At 40.1% G+C, this 17,130-nt stretch overlaps 1 protein-coding gene across 1 annotated transcript in view; it reads left to right on the plus strand.

Annotated features, from left to right (window-relative positions):
• The first annotated feature begins 509 nt into the window (after nucleotides 1-509).
• Ar (androgen receptor) overlaps nucleotides 510-17,130 on the plus strand; it is a 176,135-nt gene continuing 159,514 nt past the window's right edge. The window contains exon 1 of the mRNA XM_052170921.1: nucleotides 510-3,130. Coding sequence (XP_052026881.1) covers nucleotides 1,560-3,130 — 1,571 coding nt within the window. The 5' untranslated portion in view covers nucleotides 510-1,559. The remainder of the gene's footprint in view (nucleotides 3,131-17,130) is intronic.

Genomic DNA, 17,130 nt, shown 5'->3' on the forward strand with positions numbered 1-17,130 from the left:
TACTAGATGATCTCAAAAGTTTCAGGAAGAATTGCTTTGACTGCAGCCTGTTCTTTAATCTCTTGGGACTCTCCTTTCTGCTTGTCCAGGTGGGCCCTGGGGAGCGGAAATACCTATGAGCAATTGGTAGCTGGTAGTTCTAATGCCCCTTCCTCCCTCTCCTATCTTCAATAATCCGTTTTGGGATTGGGTTCAGGAATGAAATCCGGCCTGTGCTAACCTCCTGGGGAGCCAGTAGATTGTCTGTTAAAAATCGCTCCAAGTTAAAGCTTCTGCTTTGGAGCCTAAAGCCCCATTCTGAAAAACAAGTGGTATTTGGGGAAGAGGAGTCTTCAGAGGCTACAGCGAGTCATTCCAGCCTTCAACCATACTACGCCAGCACTACGTTCTCTAAAGCTACCCTGCGCTAGCTTGCGGTGAGGGGAGGGGAGAAAAGGAAAGGGGAGGGGAGGGGAGAGAGAAAGGAGGTGGGAAGGCAGGGAGGCCGGCCCGCGGGGGCGGGACCGACTCACAAACTGTTGCATTTGCTTTCCACCTCCCAGCGCCCCCTCGGAGATCCCTAGGAGCCAGCCTGCTGGGAGAACCAGAGGGTCCGGAGCAAACCTGGAGGCTGAGAGGGCATCAGAGGGGAGAAGACTGAGATAGCCACTCCAGTGCCATACAGAAGCTTAAGAGACACACCACGCCAGCCCCAGCCCAGCGACAGCCAACGCCTGTTGCAGAGCGGCGGCTTCGAAGCCGCCGCCCAGGAGCTGCCCTTTCCTCTTCGGTGAAGTTTCTAAAAGCTGCGGGAGACTCGGAGGAAGCGAGGAAAGTGTCCGGTAGGGCTACGGCTGCCTTTGTCCTCCTCCCCTCTACCCCTACCCCCTCCTGGGTCCCCTCTCCAGGAGCTGACTAGGCAGGCTTCCTGGCCAACCCTCTCCCCTACACCCCCAGCTCTGCCAGCCAGTTTGCACAGAGGTAACTCCCTTTGGCTGAAAGCAGACGAGCTTGTTGCACATTGCAAGAAAGGCTTTTGGGAGCCCAGAGACTGAGGAGCAACGGCACGCCTGGGAGAGTCCCTGATTCCAGGTTGTCCCCCCTGCACCTCCTCCTGCCCGCCCCTTACCCTGCTTGTGGAGTTAGAAATGAAAAGATGAAAAGGCAGTCAGGGCTTCAGTAGTCAGTTGAAAGCAAAACAAAAGCTAAAAGAAAACAAAAAGAAAATAGCCCAATTCTTATTTGCACCTGCTTCAGTGGACATTGAATTTGGAAGGCAGAGGAATTTCCTTTTCCCCTCAAGCTTTGAGCATCTTTTAATCTGTTCTTCAAGTATTTAGGGACAGACTGTGAAACTAGCAGGGCAGATCTTGTCTAGCGCGTGTCTTCCTTTACAGGAGACTTTGAGGCTATCTGGCAGCTCCCCCCCCCCCGCAAGTTTTCTTCCCCGGAGCTTCCCGCAGGTGGGCAGCTAGCTGCAGATACTACACTACATCATCAGTCAGTAGAACTCTTCAGAGCAAGAGACGAGGAGGAGGCAGGATAAGGGAATTCGGTGGAAGCTACCGACAAGCTCAAGGATGGAGGTGCAGTTAGGGCTGGGAAGGGTCTACCCACGGCCCCCGTCCAAGACCTATCGAGGAGCCTTCCAGAATCTGTTCCAGAGCGTGCGCGAAGCGATCCAGAACCCGGGCCCCAGGCACCCTGAGGCCGCTAGCATAGCACCTCAGGGCGCCTGTTTACAGCAGCGGCAGGAGACTAGCCCCCGGAGGCGGCGGCGGCAGCAGCACACTGAGGATGGCTCTCCTCAAGCCCACATCAGAGGCCCCACAGGCTACCTGCCCCTGGAGGAGGAACAACAGCCTTCACAGCAGCAGTCAGCCTCCGAGGGCCACCCTGAGAGCGGCTGCCTCCCAGAGCCTGGGGCGGCCACGGCTCCTGGCAAGGGGCTGCCGCAGCAGCCACCAGCTCCTCCAGATCAGGATGACTCAGCTGCCCCATCCACGTTGTCCCTGCTGGGCCCCACTTTCCCAAGCTTAGGCAGCTGCTCTGCCGACATTAAAGACATCCTGAGCGAGGCCGGCACCATGCAACTTCTTCAGCAGCAGCAGCAGCAGCAGCAGCAGCAACAGCAGCAGCAGCAACAGCAGCAGCAGCAACAACAGCAGGAGGTAATATCCGAAGGCAGCAGCAGCAGCAGCGCGAGAGCAAGGGAGGCCACTGGGGCTCCCTCTTCCTCCAAGGATAGTTACCTAGGGGGCAATTCGACCATATCTGACAGTGCCAAGGAGTTGTGTAAAGCAGTGTCTGTGTCCATGGGATTGGGTGTGGAAGCATTGGAACATCTGAGTCCCGGGGAACAGCTTCGGGGAGACTGCATGTACGCGTCGCTCCTGGGAGGTCCACCCGCGGTGCGTCCCACTCCTTGTGCGCCGCTGGCCGAATGCAAAGGTCTTTCCCTGGACGAAGGCCCAGGCAAAGGCACTGAAGAGACTGCTGAGTATTCCTCTTTCAAGGGAGGTTACGCCAAAGGGTTGGAAGGTGAGAGCCTGGGCTGCTCCGGCAGCAGTGAAGCAGGTAGCTCTGGGACACTTGAGATCCCGTCCTCTCTGTCTCTGTATAAATCTGGAGCAGTAGACGAGGCTGCAGCATACCAGAATCGCGACTACTACAACTTTCCGCTGGCTCTGTCCGGACCGCCGCACCCCCAGCCCCCTACCCATCCACACACCCGCATCAAGCTGGAGAACCCCTTGGACTATGGCAGCGCCTGGGCTGCGGCGGCAGCTCAATGCCGCTATGGGGACTTGGCTAGCCTACATGGAGGGAGTGTAGCCGGACCCAGCACTGGATCGCCCCCAGCCACCGCCTCTTCTTCCTGGCATACTCTCTTCACAGCTGAAGAAGGCCAATTATATGGGCCGGGAGGCGGGGGCGGCAACAGCAGCCCAAATGAAGCAGGGCCTGTAGCCCCCTATGGCTACACTCGACCCCCTCAGGGGCTGGCAAGCCAGGAGGGTGACTACTCTGCCTCCGAAGTGTGGTATCCTGGTGGAGTTGTGAACAGAGTGCCCTATCCCAGTCCCAGTTGTGTCAAAAGTGAAATGGGACCTTGGATGGAGAACTACTCCGGACCTTATGGGGACATGCGGTAAGTTTATCCTATAAATGCCTCCTTTTGACCAAGGGCAGAGAGTAGCAGTTTGCATTTTGTGGGATCTAGGGACTCCCGCCCAAGAGAACATTCGGAGGGATCCTAAAACAGCTCAGTTCAGTTCTATAGGAAGCTCTGCCCTACATCTGGAGCCCTCCTGGGGACTGTCTTCTTGTGAAATGTTCCACCTAAGCCCAGGGAATCTTTGCTGCGCTCCGGGGTGCTAATACGTGCTCTTCAAGATTCCCCTCCAATTCCCCTAGCCTTTGAAAGTCCGCCATTAAGATCTTTCTGATATTTCAAATCCTGTGGGTTTCAAACTTAAATCCAATTGCATGGGCCAGTTTCAGAAATGACGCCCGTAAGCTCTTCACTCTTTTTTCCTTCTCCTTTCCTCAAAGTCCTGGAAACACGATCAGAAATGTGGGGAGTTTCTTATCTATGGGTCTGTTGGTAATCACCTTCCAGTCCGTGAAGGGAATGGTCTTGGCATAATAAAAGGGAACTAAAACCAGAAACCTGATTTCAGCCCGCATCCTTCAAAGAGAGATAATAGAATTCTCAATTCTCAGAGAGAGAGAGGGGGGGGGGGAGAGAGAACAAAAAGCCGAAAAGCCGCATCTGGTTGCTGAGGGGCTCTAGGGTGAGGGAGTGTAGTTTTATTTCCCAGGAAGAAACCGGTGACTTGCTCACCGGTTAGAGGTCAGCCTTGAGAATTCAACAAGGCACATTTAGAGCAGGTAGATGAGGTTACTTTCCTGGTAAACACCGGGCAAAGTTTGCTCTCACGTATTTCTCAGCATTGGTTGATTGTTAAGAGTAGTTGTGTGGGCCAGTTTTCTCTTGAAACATGGTGTTTACTTTCTGTAGATTAGTACACATCAGAAAGTCTCTGTTTGGGACTTACACCGGACCTGTAAAGAAAAGAAATGTACATGAATAATTTGAGCAGGTTTGAATTTGACTCACAAGTGTTGCAAACAAAACAAAACAAAACTGTAAAGCACGTCCCGCTGCTTGAGTGTGCTCAGAAATTTATACTGGGGAGGGAGGAATAAGGCACCACATGACATTTTTCATTTTAAGGACATACTTATAGTTTAAAACTTGAGTTGCTCGTGCTAACAAATTGAGTAAGAACTGTCAGTGACCTATGAACCACAATGTTGCCTCACAGTTCTAATTAGGACAGGAGAAAAGTGGCGGGCAATTTTGCCTTATTAAAAGTATTTACCACTGCTTTTTGAGCCTCTTAGAGACTAGTTGAAACGTTTTCCCCACTAAGTTAAGATAATCTTTCCATCTGATAAGATGGAGTATTGACAGAGTAATTAGCTGGCTGATTTTGCCTGAAGTGTTCATGATTTTCTATGGATTTATGTTTTCGTCTCAAGTGGTTTTCTTTCATTTGTGATGTTCCCCAAATGTCTCTGTGAGATGTACCATAATTTTTGGTGACTTAACTCTAACAATTTGTATTCTTTTATTGTTCTTGGTTGTTAGGACAGTGTCCAAAAATGAAAAAGGGAGGATAGGTTTTCATAAAATATACTTTTTTGAGTTGTGGAAGAAACTGTTTATCATAGTTTATATTCTATTTGATTTTTAAGGTTTGTCTTACAGGATTTTCAAAGATTCATTTGATAGCATTAAATCTTTTCCAGTTAAGCTAGAGTGTTTATTTTTGTGATGGGTTTTACTGTGGGATAAAAGGTCTTCGTTTTATGAGAATAGATTTACTCGGTATGGTTAATTTTTTTCTAGGGCTGTCAACTAGAGAACGGAGTCCCTCTTTTACTACAAACTTTTCTTTGGGGTGAGAATGTCTAAAGTGCTTCCTAGTCCAGCATGATGCTAAGCCTAGCCACTTGAGCTAGCCACTCATCTTCTGGCTATCCTACCCCAACTTGCTCACTTAACAAGAAGGAAAGTAGTAATTCTCAGTGTTAGTTTTAGAAGATGCATTTTTGAAAATACACTCTGACTTTCTACCAAGTGAATTAAATACTTTCTAGAATTTATATAGTAAGCATTTTTATTTTATCTCATTTCTTAATCTGAGGGGGTCCGTTCAATATTAGAATGATCATTACGCTTTGAAGTTTCATTGACACTCTGAAATTTTGAGTGAGAATTTGGCTAGAGCCAATGAAGTTCCTGTCTAAGTGAGCTAACAATTTCCATTTCTAGGACCTAGAAAATCATTTGAATCATTTTTTTGCAAATTAATTAATTGATCACATCAGAATGCAACCAATATTTAAAATGGAAATAGTTTCTGACTTTTCTTTTGTTTTCCCGTACTTCATAGGCATAATTGGATGGAAAGCAAAGACTTTTTAAAGGCAAGTCCAGAGCTCATTCCCTTTGGATGGCATGCATTGTGTGCTGATTTTGAGTTATCTCAAAATTCTGGAAGCTTCTCATAACTTTTTCCAATTGTTTATGACCATGAACATTAGTTATATGAGGGGGACATTTTTTTAACTTTACTAACAGCAGCAGTAATTTGGTGTCAGACAGCAACATTTCTACTGAGAAGGCAGAAACTGAAAATCTTCCTAATCTTTTTTTTTTTTTTCACTTAGTCTAGCATATGTTTTGAACAGAAAGAAAAATAAAAGTAATGGGTTTCGTTTGTAAGCCTGATGGTATTTTATGGAGCTGTTTCTCTTGGAGATCAAACAAGACTACAACTTTGCAGCACAATACTGTGGTAAACATGGATTCTTACAAATTAGAGCCCTAGAGAAGCCATAGAAGAATTTGAGTTGGGGCTTAGAGAAATTACTCAGATGCCGACTGGAAATCAATATTAATTAATTATTAATATTTTTATATGTTTGTTCCAACATTCATAAGAGGCATTATTTTGGTGATATTGGCAAGTTCTGCTTTTTATTTTATTTTTTCTAGGTACGGTGACTTATCAATTCGTCATCTCCACTCTCCTTCCTAATTACCAAGCATTTTTTTTTCAAGTGATCATATAAGGAGTAGTTTGTATGTTTTATAAAGCGAGATTTGGCTTTCTGATCGAGGGATGATTTCTGCTGTCTCTGTAGATTGTAAACATATAATGAGTGCTTCCTGGGTCTCAGTCACCCAAACCCGAACACCAAAGAGCCAACTCAGTTGGCACCCATTTGTAAGTAGCCACAAGATACAACTATGGCAAGACCCTCTTATATAGACTAGCACTCTCAGCTTAGTATCATCAGTAGAAAACCTTTTCTATGCCACTTATAACTTTCCAACTGTTAGTGCTTTGTGGTGCTTCCCCGGCATTGTTAATTTTACCTCATCAGAGAGCTGATATATGGAAATAATATGTTGAATTTGCTGGCATATTAATTTTTTTGTTAAGGTTTTTTTTCTTCACTGTTTAAATGTTCTCATCTGGTTTATATATATACTTTTAAAACAAAGAATTCTTTCATCTCCTGATTAATATGCATACCATGGTCACTCTTTGGGGTATCCTGTGAGGTGAACATGGATTTCTTCTTCTTAATATTATTATTACTATTACTACTGATACAACTACTACATATGGTGATAGAGAGACCATTAATTTTAACTGGAGTTCAGTTTAAGCAAGGAACAGAATGCAGACTAGGAGGGACAAAGCAAGAGGCTTGATTTATAATCACATCTGAACTCATGATACTGAAAAATAGTGATAATAAAAAACAAATAAAAATTACATTTTTTTAATGTTGGTAAGGGAATGAAAACAGTCTTTCCTCAACCCCCAACTACTCCATTTTCTCTTTGTCTGCAGCTTCCTAAAATCCTGCGTATGCTTGGTTTTCTTTTATTCTATTCCTTCCGAGTCTTTGACATTGAAATATAGGCTCTTCTATCTACTCCATTTCCCCCCTCATTATACCTGTGGCATACCTCTAAAGATTCTCTTTATTGAAAATGTGGCAAGTAACACATCAGAAGAACACAGTACCTCTCTTAGGACTAGACAGCATGAGGAAACTGTAAAATGAACAGCCGCATAGCAGGAGATTTTTACCTTGAGGTGAGAGACAGTTTCAACAGTTGCTGAGGAAATTTTGGGAGACAGCTTATGAAACTTGAAGATTTAGTGAAATATTTTGTCACTCCCACTCTAGTTGTGGGTGTGTATATGTGTGTCTGTGTGCCTTTCGTTAGATGTCCTGCAGAACTGGAGTTTGAATCCAGGGCCCAGAGCTATCTACACAGCCTATCTTAATCATTGTCCTTTTCCCTCTGATGACCCTACTGATAACCTTCTCTCAAACACTAAGGATAATACTCTCAGTGTCTCAAAAGCTCTATCTGGATCTGTATCTAGTCAGCTATTCTGTATGTCTAGGTCAGCTTTAGTCTTCATAGAGGGGGCTCAGGCTACATGCAAATGCTCATTGGTAAACCAGTTTCTGTTGGCAGCAGTTTGTCAAGTTCCTTGATATTCTTTTATACTGAGTTATATATATCCTAAACACATTGACTTTTAAATAATAACCATTGAAATACCATAAAATTAATACTATCTCATGTCCTTCATGATACATAACAAAAAAATGTCCATTTTATACTTGCATAGTACTTTCCAGTTTATTCACTAATAGTCAAATAACTTCAAGTAGACCAGTAAGGTATTTAATGTTATCTTAACTTTCTTGCTCTTGCTCAGATTATTAAAACATTGCCTTTTATATATCTGTTGATCATTTGGGGAAACTTTTCTGAAGCAGCACATAAAGCTTCTGGAAGCGTCTCTCCTGGTTCTAATGTTTTAAATTGTTACTCAGTAAGGGTTACATTTAGTTTCTTCATCACTGAGCTGTGGGGACACAAATTATGGTTTGCAAACCCATGAATACTCTTCTCTCACACACTGTTTTCTGCCAATCTGGGTTCAGACATATCAGGGTTGGAAATGGCTCACTCATAAATTTATAGCATTAAAGTGCTGTTGGTCAGGAGAGAATGTTGCCAATTTAGATCATGTTGTATCAGAGTTCTATTTTGTTAGCAATAGCCTAATTGAGATATAATTCACAATCCATACAGTTCATCTATGTAAAGTGTACCTTTCAGTTCTTTATGGCAAATTCTGAGTTGTGTATCTGCTATCACAATTTTAGAACATTTGACTCACCCAGTCAAAAATCTATGTGCTGGGTAACAGTCACCTCTCTACCCAACTCTGTCCCAATCTCTAGTCCCAACTCTGCTGTATCACTAATTTGCTCTTAGTCTCTATGGATTTACTCATTCTGCCAATAAACACAACGATGCAACACTACTTCTATTGTAACTAGGTTCTTTCATAAAATGTTTCCTAGGTTCTTTTGTGTTAAATCACATAGTTAGTGCTTCATTATTTTTGTTCATCGGTGAATTTTTTATTTTGTAGATTATGCCACATTTTGTCAGTTTATGGAAATTATGGTTGTCACCATTGTTTGAGATTACTAATAATGTTGCCACAAACATTCATACATATTTAAAATTTTAATTTGTGTATATTATTTTATATGTATGAGTGTTTTGCCTGCATGCATAAATGTGCAGCACAGTCATGTCTGGGGTATCAGATTTTCTAGGTCTGAAATTATGAATGGTTGTAAGTCATCATATGGGTGATGGAAACCAAACCTCTGAAAAAGTAACAAGTGCTCTTAAACACAAATCCATCTTTTAAATCTTTTGGTTAAATAACAAGTAATTGAAATGTTCATCATATAGTACCTATATTTTTAATTTTATAAGACTACACCAATTTGTTTTCAAAAGTGTCCTTTTAGGCACTTTTGAAGTATCTAAACTATAAAAATGTGTACTTTAGAATCCAAGCAGTATTATATGAACATGCTATTTTATCCATATCTTGGAAACCCTTATTATTACTTTTATTTTCTTTAAATGTGTGTGTGTGTGTGTTTGTGTGTGTGTGTGTGTGTGTGTGTGTATGTGTGTGTGTGTGTGTGTGTGTGTATGCACAGGTGTGGGTAACATTGGAAGCCAGAATGGGGCATCAGATTGTCTAGAAGAAGATTGTGAGCCACTTGATGTAGGTGCTGGAACAGGGTCCTCTGAAAGAATAGTAAGTGCTGTTTACCACTCAACTGTCTCTCCAGCCCCATATAATCATCAGCATCATTATCATCATCATCTTCATTGTAGTTGTTGTTGTTACTATTGATATCTAGCTGGTGTGAAGTGCTAGCTTATCATAATTTTAATTGTGTACCTTTTGTTTGTTTTTTCAAGATAGGGTTTCTCTGTATAGCCCTGGCTGTCCTGGAACTCACTCTGTAGACCAGGCTGGCCTCGAACCCAGAAATCCACCTGCCTCTGCCTCACAAGTGCTTGGATTAAAGGCATGCACCACCACTGCCTGGCTTAGTTGTATACTTTTCTAATCACTAATAATGTTCAATACATTTTCTTGTCTTTTGTCAATTATTTTCTGGCAAAATACTTATGCATATTTTTTGCTCATGTTTAGTGGGGTTGCCATTTTGACACTGAATTATGAGTCTTTTAAAATATATGTTCTGATAAAAAGTCCTTTAATGGATTCATTTTTGAATATGTTTAAATTTTTAGCAGCATTCACTGAAGGAAAACATTTTTTAATTAATTTGATAAAATTCAGGATTTTGTTTTGGGGTGTGTGTGTGTGTGTGTGTGTGTTGGATTATATGGCCAATGTTTCAGATTTAGGGGTTTTCCCTAATCCTAAAACAAAAAGATATATACCCATACTTCTTTCTACAAGTTTCCCAGGTTGATATCTTTGATTTAATGTTTATATATGTTGTGAAATAGATATCCAGGTCCCACTTTTGTGCCTGTAGATATCCAGTTATCATTATTGAACCCTTGTCCCATTCAACTATCTCAGAATTCTTTGTACAAATACATTAACCATGCATGTGAGGTATTTTTTGACATTCAGCTATATTTGCTGATTTATATATCTTTATTCATCCCATTTCTACATTGTTTAGGTTGTGTACATTTTTGTTAATTTTTTTATTCAACATTAACACTCCAGCCATACTAATTACTAGTTTCTTCCACAGATTCTTGACTGTGTCATTGCATTAAATGAGAATATATTTGATGTCTTTGACTGGAGAAGTCTGCAATAATATAAGCAATGAATTAAATGCAGGATAATTAATGAGTCATAGTGTGGTGTGAGATTCAAGGAATATATCCAGTGTGGCAGTCAGATCAGGAGTAATTCTCTTGCTCTCAAGGTTTCAATTGATATAGAGGCTTATTTTGAGCTTCTGAATAATGAAGTTTTCTCCTTCCCCCAGGGAAGGAAGAGATAAATACAAGTGAAATAATTCAAGGAATAAGAGAAAAAATAATAGGGTCACTATTGTACCACTAACAATATTTTACTGGCTGATCAATGTTGATTTAAAGGTAGGAATTTTGGTTGTTTTTCTGTCTTTGAAGCTTATATAGCATCCTCAGACTTCATGAAAGTTCCCCGGGGGTGGGGTGGGGGGGATTTCCAGATCAGTTCTCTCTCATTTCCTTCAAGGCCTGTGTCCAAAGTGTGTGGTGTCTTCAGTAATAAGCTCTTACCTTAAGGTTCATGGCGGCAACCAAGGGCAGTAACAACAATCTACATTGCTTTGAGAGTCTCTTGGACTTCCATAAGGAATTACTTAAAGGGAAAATTCCCTTGAGTATTTGTTTTTCAGTCTATAGTTCCTGAGGTGAGCATTATCTGTATACCTATACAGTCTGCATCTACATAGTAATATTTATTCATATGTTTTAAGTAAGCTTATAAAAAATGTTTTACTACATATTTTTTTTAAATATCTGTAGTGTATACTCCTTCCTCGATAGTATCCTTCTTTCCTGTTCCCCAGTTAAAGTACCCACAGTCATTTATCTCACTTTTCTCTTTCATAGTTCTCTCTCTCTGTCTCTCTGTCTCTGTCTCTGTCTCTGCCTGTCTCTCTCTGTCTTTCTGTCTCTCTCAGTCTCTCTCTCTCTGTCTCTCTGTCTCTCTCTCTGTCTCTCTCTCTGTCTCTCTCTGTCTCTCTGTCTCTCTCTGTCTCTCTGTCTCTCTGTCTCTGTTTCTCTCTGTGTCTCTCTGTCTCTCTCTCTCTGCAGTTGTCATCCCATGGGTTGTGACTCCTTTGGGTGGAGGTGATAATAATCATTTTATAGGGGTTGCCTAAGACCATCAAAACCCACAAATCTTTACAATTCATAACAATTACAATTATGAAGTAGCAATGAAAATAATTTATGGTTGGAGGTCCCCCAGCATGAGGAACTGTATGAAAGGTCACAGCATTAGGAAAGTTGAGAATCGCTGCTCTAGAGCATTTCTAGCCTCCTCATAAAATGATCCCTCTTTACCTTCTTGACTTACAGGGTTACTTCAGAATACATACTCAAATTTAAAGATTCAGAGCTAGCATGCACTTTCCATTTCTTTGTATAAAGCCAGTATTACACAAGTATCAAAATCAGGTAAAGGTACATCAACAACAACAAAAAATTATAGGTCAATGTCCTTGATGAACATAAACTCAAAAAATCCCCATTAAAATACTTGCAAAACTGAATTTAGGCATATAACAAAAATCCAACATGTATGTCTTCATTATAAAAGTCCTAGAGAGAGTCCTGGAAGAAGATGACCTCAACAGCTGACATCACTATATATAAATGACTTAAGCACTATCACATTAAAAATAAGTACTAGATAGGGTTTTTTTTTTTACCATACTCACCCCTCTCCACACAGTGCTTGAAGCACCAGCTATAGAAATGAAAGTCTAGAAAGAAATTTAAACAATATAAATAAGAAATGAGTAAGACAGATTTTCCATATTTAGAGATGTTGAGGTATAAATAAGAAGTGCCAGAAATTCTACCAGAAAGCTTCTGAAGAAATGAACATTCTTCCAAGCTCATTTACACATTTAACACAATCCACATCAAAATTCCATGTCTTTTTTTTTACAAAAATAGAAAACAAACACACACAAATCAAATGCACAAAAGGGCACACACACACACACACACACACACACACACACACACACACAACCTTATATCACCAATATAGAAGAACAAAAAACCCACTGAATATCTAAACCAATTCTGAAGAAAAAGAACAATGCTGAAGTGATTACAATGCCAGATTTCAAGCAATATAAGTTTTACTTTGGACAAATAGTATAGGTTAAGACAATTATATAATGTTCACAAGTATATTCGGAAAGTTTCGGTAATATGCAGTCAAATAGCTTCAAAGGAGGCACACAGGGATTTCAGTTTCACTCTTCTTTCAGTATATTTTTCCAACTGATATTTATTGAGTATTTACCACATGCCTAGTACTATATTACCAATGAAAAGGCATTGAAAATTCCAAACATGGAACTGACAGTGTCACAAGGGGAGACATGGAGAATATGACAGAAGGACAAGAGTCATGGAGTCTAGAGAAGCAGAGCGAATAGGAAAGGAACTAAGGTGTAAAGGCACAGTTTATATTTGCTGGTCAGCTTAGGCCTTACTAAAAATGGAATACTTGAGAAGAGACCTGAAGGAAACAAAGAAGTGAGCCTTGTAGCCATACAAAAGGAAATAATTTCAGGCATCGAGAGCCTAAAGAAGGGTCACCCTGGATGTGACAAAAGACAGAGAGGTCTATATGACTAGTTTGCCTAAGTAAGGAGTGATTGAAAACAGCATCACAGTTAAAGTGGACCTCCTAAGTATTCTTTATTAATTCAGGGTTTACTCTGAGAACATAAATAAAATAGCACAGTATTTTAGTAGAATTCATTTTCATAGCATCTGTTACTTCCAGATATATAATACATCTCGTTGGCATCTTGTATCTGTAAAGAAGGGACTACAGAGTAAATGGGAAGCAGAGAGCTGAAGCTATTCCAGGTTTCAAAAGGAAGATGATAGTTCAAAGTAAGGTAGCGAAATGGCTGGATTAGGATGTCTTAATGAAAGGGTCAGTAGCATTTATTGACAGCTGGTATAGTCATGATGAAAAAAGAAAGGAGACAAACATGATTGGCAAAATGTTGGCTTGAATAACTGGAAAAGCATATCACCATTTAGAGAATGATGAAAAGTATATGTAGAAAAAGTATAGGACACAGGAATCAAATGTTTAATAAAATTTGTGCCTTCCAGTGAGCTTCTTAGCTCACTCAGGTTTCATGCAGAAACTTCAATTTTCCTCTTCTTCAAGGAGATTGAAAATAATCTCATATATAATTTCTTAAGAGAAAAGGTGAGCTTTTTCTTCTTTCCCAAACTTTAAGACAAGTAATTAAATTAAATAACAGAAAACCATACAATTTGGCAGCTACACCCAAAAGAGCAAATATATTTTTTCAATATTTTACCAACATTATAGTTCAGTTTTGACAAGCATGGGTTTTAATCAAAGGTGAAATCTGCAGGAAATATGAATAGAAATTGCCTTAAATACTCAACTATTAGAGTTCATAGAATTTGGGCAGTCATTTTTTCTAGCTATCTCATTTTATGAATGAAGTACCTGAGGTGCAGATATGAAAGACTTGGCCAAAATAACACAGCCAGTTATTGTCTGCATCTAGTCAGAACCTATTCTCAAGGTAAACTGTATATTATTTTCCTACAAAACTCTACATTGAAAATTCCATTTTCATAACAAATAATTCTAACAATAGCAATGATAACAAGAGCATATATCGTGTTTTTGCTTACACACCTTTGACGTTTGCATGGGTTAATAATTTAATTATTACACCAGCTTTCAGAAAATAGGCCCTTGCCTACCTGTCAAAGAGGCAGGGAGTGATTAGATCTTTGTGTTCCCCAGAAAGTTTGGCTTCTATATTTAAGACTTATTTTTTTTTAATCTCTGAATACTTCTAGTTCTGTCCATATGCTCATCAGTGTGGAGTTATCTACTAGAAGATGAGAACCTACCCATATTTATGGCCTCAAAGAAAAATTGCTCTCTCTTCTCTAGCAGCTATCAACTGTCTGCAGCAACTCAGTCAAGGTGTTAACTTCTGTACTATACCAGGAGTTTCATGGATCACCTAAGGGTTCGCATTACCATTGCAAAAGGCAGGTGACTTCAGTGGCTTTGTTGTGCACTTCTGTTATACAATCCCAGCTATACATAAGGCAGCTCAGTGGCCTGGATATTAGTGTAGGGATTTTGTGATGGAAGGGGATTATAAATAGTGGGAAAAAATTTTTTCCAGTTGGTAATTCTCTTTTTTTAATTTTTTCTTTATTGATATATTTTTTTATTTACATTTCAAATGATTTCTCCTTTTCTGGGTCCCCACTCCTGGTACAGATTAGAAAACACTGTGGTAGGAATTGTAGAAAAGAACTCATAAGGCTAGAGAGATGGCTCAGTGGATAAGAGCACTGACTGCTCTTCCAGAGGTCCTGAGTTCAAACCCCAGCAACCATATGGTGGCTCACAACCATCTGTAATGGATCTAACACACTGTTCTGTCATGTAAATTAAACTCATATACATAAATACATTTTAAAAAAAGAAATAAAAGAAAAGAGCTCAGAAATGCTATAGTGGCTGAACTTTTAGTTTTGTTTTGTTTTGTTTGTTTTTGTTTTTCAAGACAAGGTTTCTCTGTGTAGCCCTGGCTGTCCTGGAACTTACTCTGTAGACCAGGCTGCCCTCAAACTCAGAAATCCACCTGCCTCTGCCTCCTAAGTGCTGGGATTACAGGTGTGCGCCACCATCGCCCGGCTATAGTGGATGAATTTCAAAGTGAACCAAAAACTTGTACAATTGAATGCCTGCTTAAATAGGATTGCTTTAAAGTAAGAAAGAGAAAAGTGCCAATTTCATGTGATCCATAATCCCATGACATACATGCATATTCCCATGTTACAAATGAAGAAACAGCCACACAGCAATTGAATAACATGATAAAGTTGACTGAATATATAAGTAAAAATGCTTGTTCAGAATTCACTATGTCTATGTAAAGGAGTTCTACTCATATTATAGCCAGTTTTTAAGTATAAAAATATTATATCTGAACTTCAAATATTAAAGATTTTTAGTTTAAGCCAGTTTCCAGTGTAAAGGCTCTGACAAAGGAAGATATCTAAAATAATATAGTAAGCAACTGAGTCAAATCTTGAACTTGAAATTCCTAGCTGCCAGGACCCTTTCTATTCTATCACTCTGGCTCCCTTTTCAGCATCCTTTGTCGCCCTCTACCCCTCTTTCTGCGTGTCCCAGTTGCTAGTAAAAACAGAAACAAATGACTCCATGAACAAGATTAGACAGAGAGGTAGTTGAGTGAGCAAAACTCGCCCTTTTTAGAGAGTGACAAAGTGAAATAAATCTTAGGACAAGACTGCAGTTTATGTAATTAGTAATAAATAAGAAGGGAAATTTTGTAGTACTTACTAATGTTATCTCCATCTTTTTAGGTCCAAATTGGTTGCACAGGATCCTTTACATCATGAACATGGGTGTCACATAGCACTTTTGTGTCAATGGAAGCAGGCTGCTGCAAATGTGCCTTGCTCAGTGTTTTCTTTGAAAGGTGGCATCATCTTTCTACTCATGCAAATGATAACCACTTAGCTATTTCTTTTGAAAGTTGGCAGCAATGCCTGAGTGAAAGTGTCTTTCCAAATTTGCCATATTGGGTCACAGCTCTGAAGCATTGTCTAACCTCTAATTAGAAGAAAAAAAGCACATAAACTCAGGGTTGTCAGTAAGGATGGAAACATTTGGTATTCAATATATGAATGTTAAAAAGTCTCTAAAATGTGTTATATGTTTATTTATTCTGCCTATCTACCTTTCCCTTTTATCTTTGCTTAAAACACCAAGGTTAGCAACTTGTATTCTGTGGGAGTTTCCAATTGTTCATATGAAATCTGCTTGATCAGCCTTTTAAATAAAAAGGACCAAGTTAGACTGAGATATTTTTCTTAGCAATTATCTAATAATAGAACAAAAATCTTAGCCATGCTCCTGTTTTTAGATGTTATGTTGTTTGCTTTAGATGCTAGCTGAACCTCAGTGAGGTACTAGGCTGACTCTAAGTATTTCAGGTCAGATGAGGAAATGAACAGAGTGGTCTCTTGGAGGAATCCTTCCCCTTCAGGTTCAGTATTTTCCATCAGAGATGACCTCAGAGTTTCTGGGAAAAGACAAAACTAAGATTTTCAGAACTATGGTGCTAAATGGAAATGTTTCCCTAAGCACTCTTGGTCATTCATTCCATTTACCCAAATTCAAGTCCTTGTCATGTCTACTCTACTGTGAGGTGACCTCAAGTTTCTTATCTCCCACGCTCTTTGCTGTACTTCCCTTCATACTGTATCCTTGCCACAAAACAGTACAAAAGTTCATTTAAAAAATTTTTTAGAATCTTATTTTAAATATCCCTGAGACTGTAAACTCCTTGACAGTCGGAGCCTTGCGTGATTTATCTCCCTATTCTCAGTATTTGTCACAAAGAAGTTTGCTGAATAATTGTATAATGCAGGATTAAAATTTCAGCTCCTTGGGCTAGGGTAATAGAGTACTTGCCTAGTTCAGGCAAGACAATGGGTTCAATCTCAGTGGTACACATCTCCTATACAACGGCCACACAAAATCAGGTCCTCTCCAGTTGTTTTAAGTTCAATTCCAGATTTGTTTAAATATGATGTTCAGGTTTTTTTATGATCTGCCTGATCTGGCTCAGGTTTTATTTTTTAATCTAGCCAAATGGATCTAGTTGCTGTCACTTTAAACCATCTCCTCTCCTACACCCTCCCCTCTCCTTTTTTCTTTGAACTTATTGTTTTTCCTATTATCCAGTTAACCTTGAAAGCTATCCCAATTTCAATAATGTCTACACTTCTAATCATAGCTCCAATAACAGCTTCCTACAAGATAAATTTTCTCATTCCTCAACCCAAGAAAAAGTGATCTTTGATATGATATAGTTGAAACA

The sequence above is a fragment of the Apodemus sylvaticus genome, chromosome X, assembly GCF_947179515.1.
Source record: "Apodemus sylvaticus chromosome X, mApoSyl1.1, whole genome shotgun sequence".
NCBI lineage: Eukaryota > Metazoa > Chordata > Mammalia > Rodentia > Muridae > Apodemus > Apodemus sylvaticus.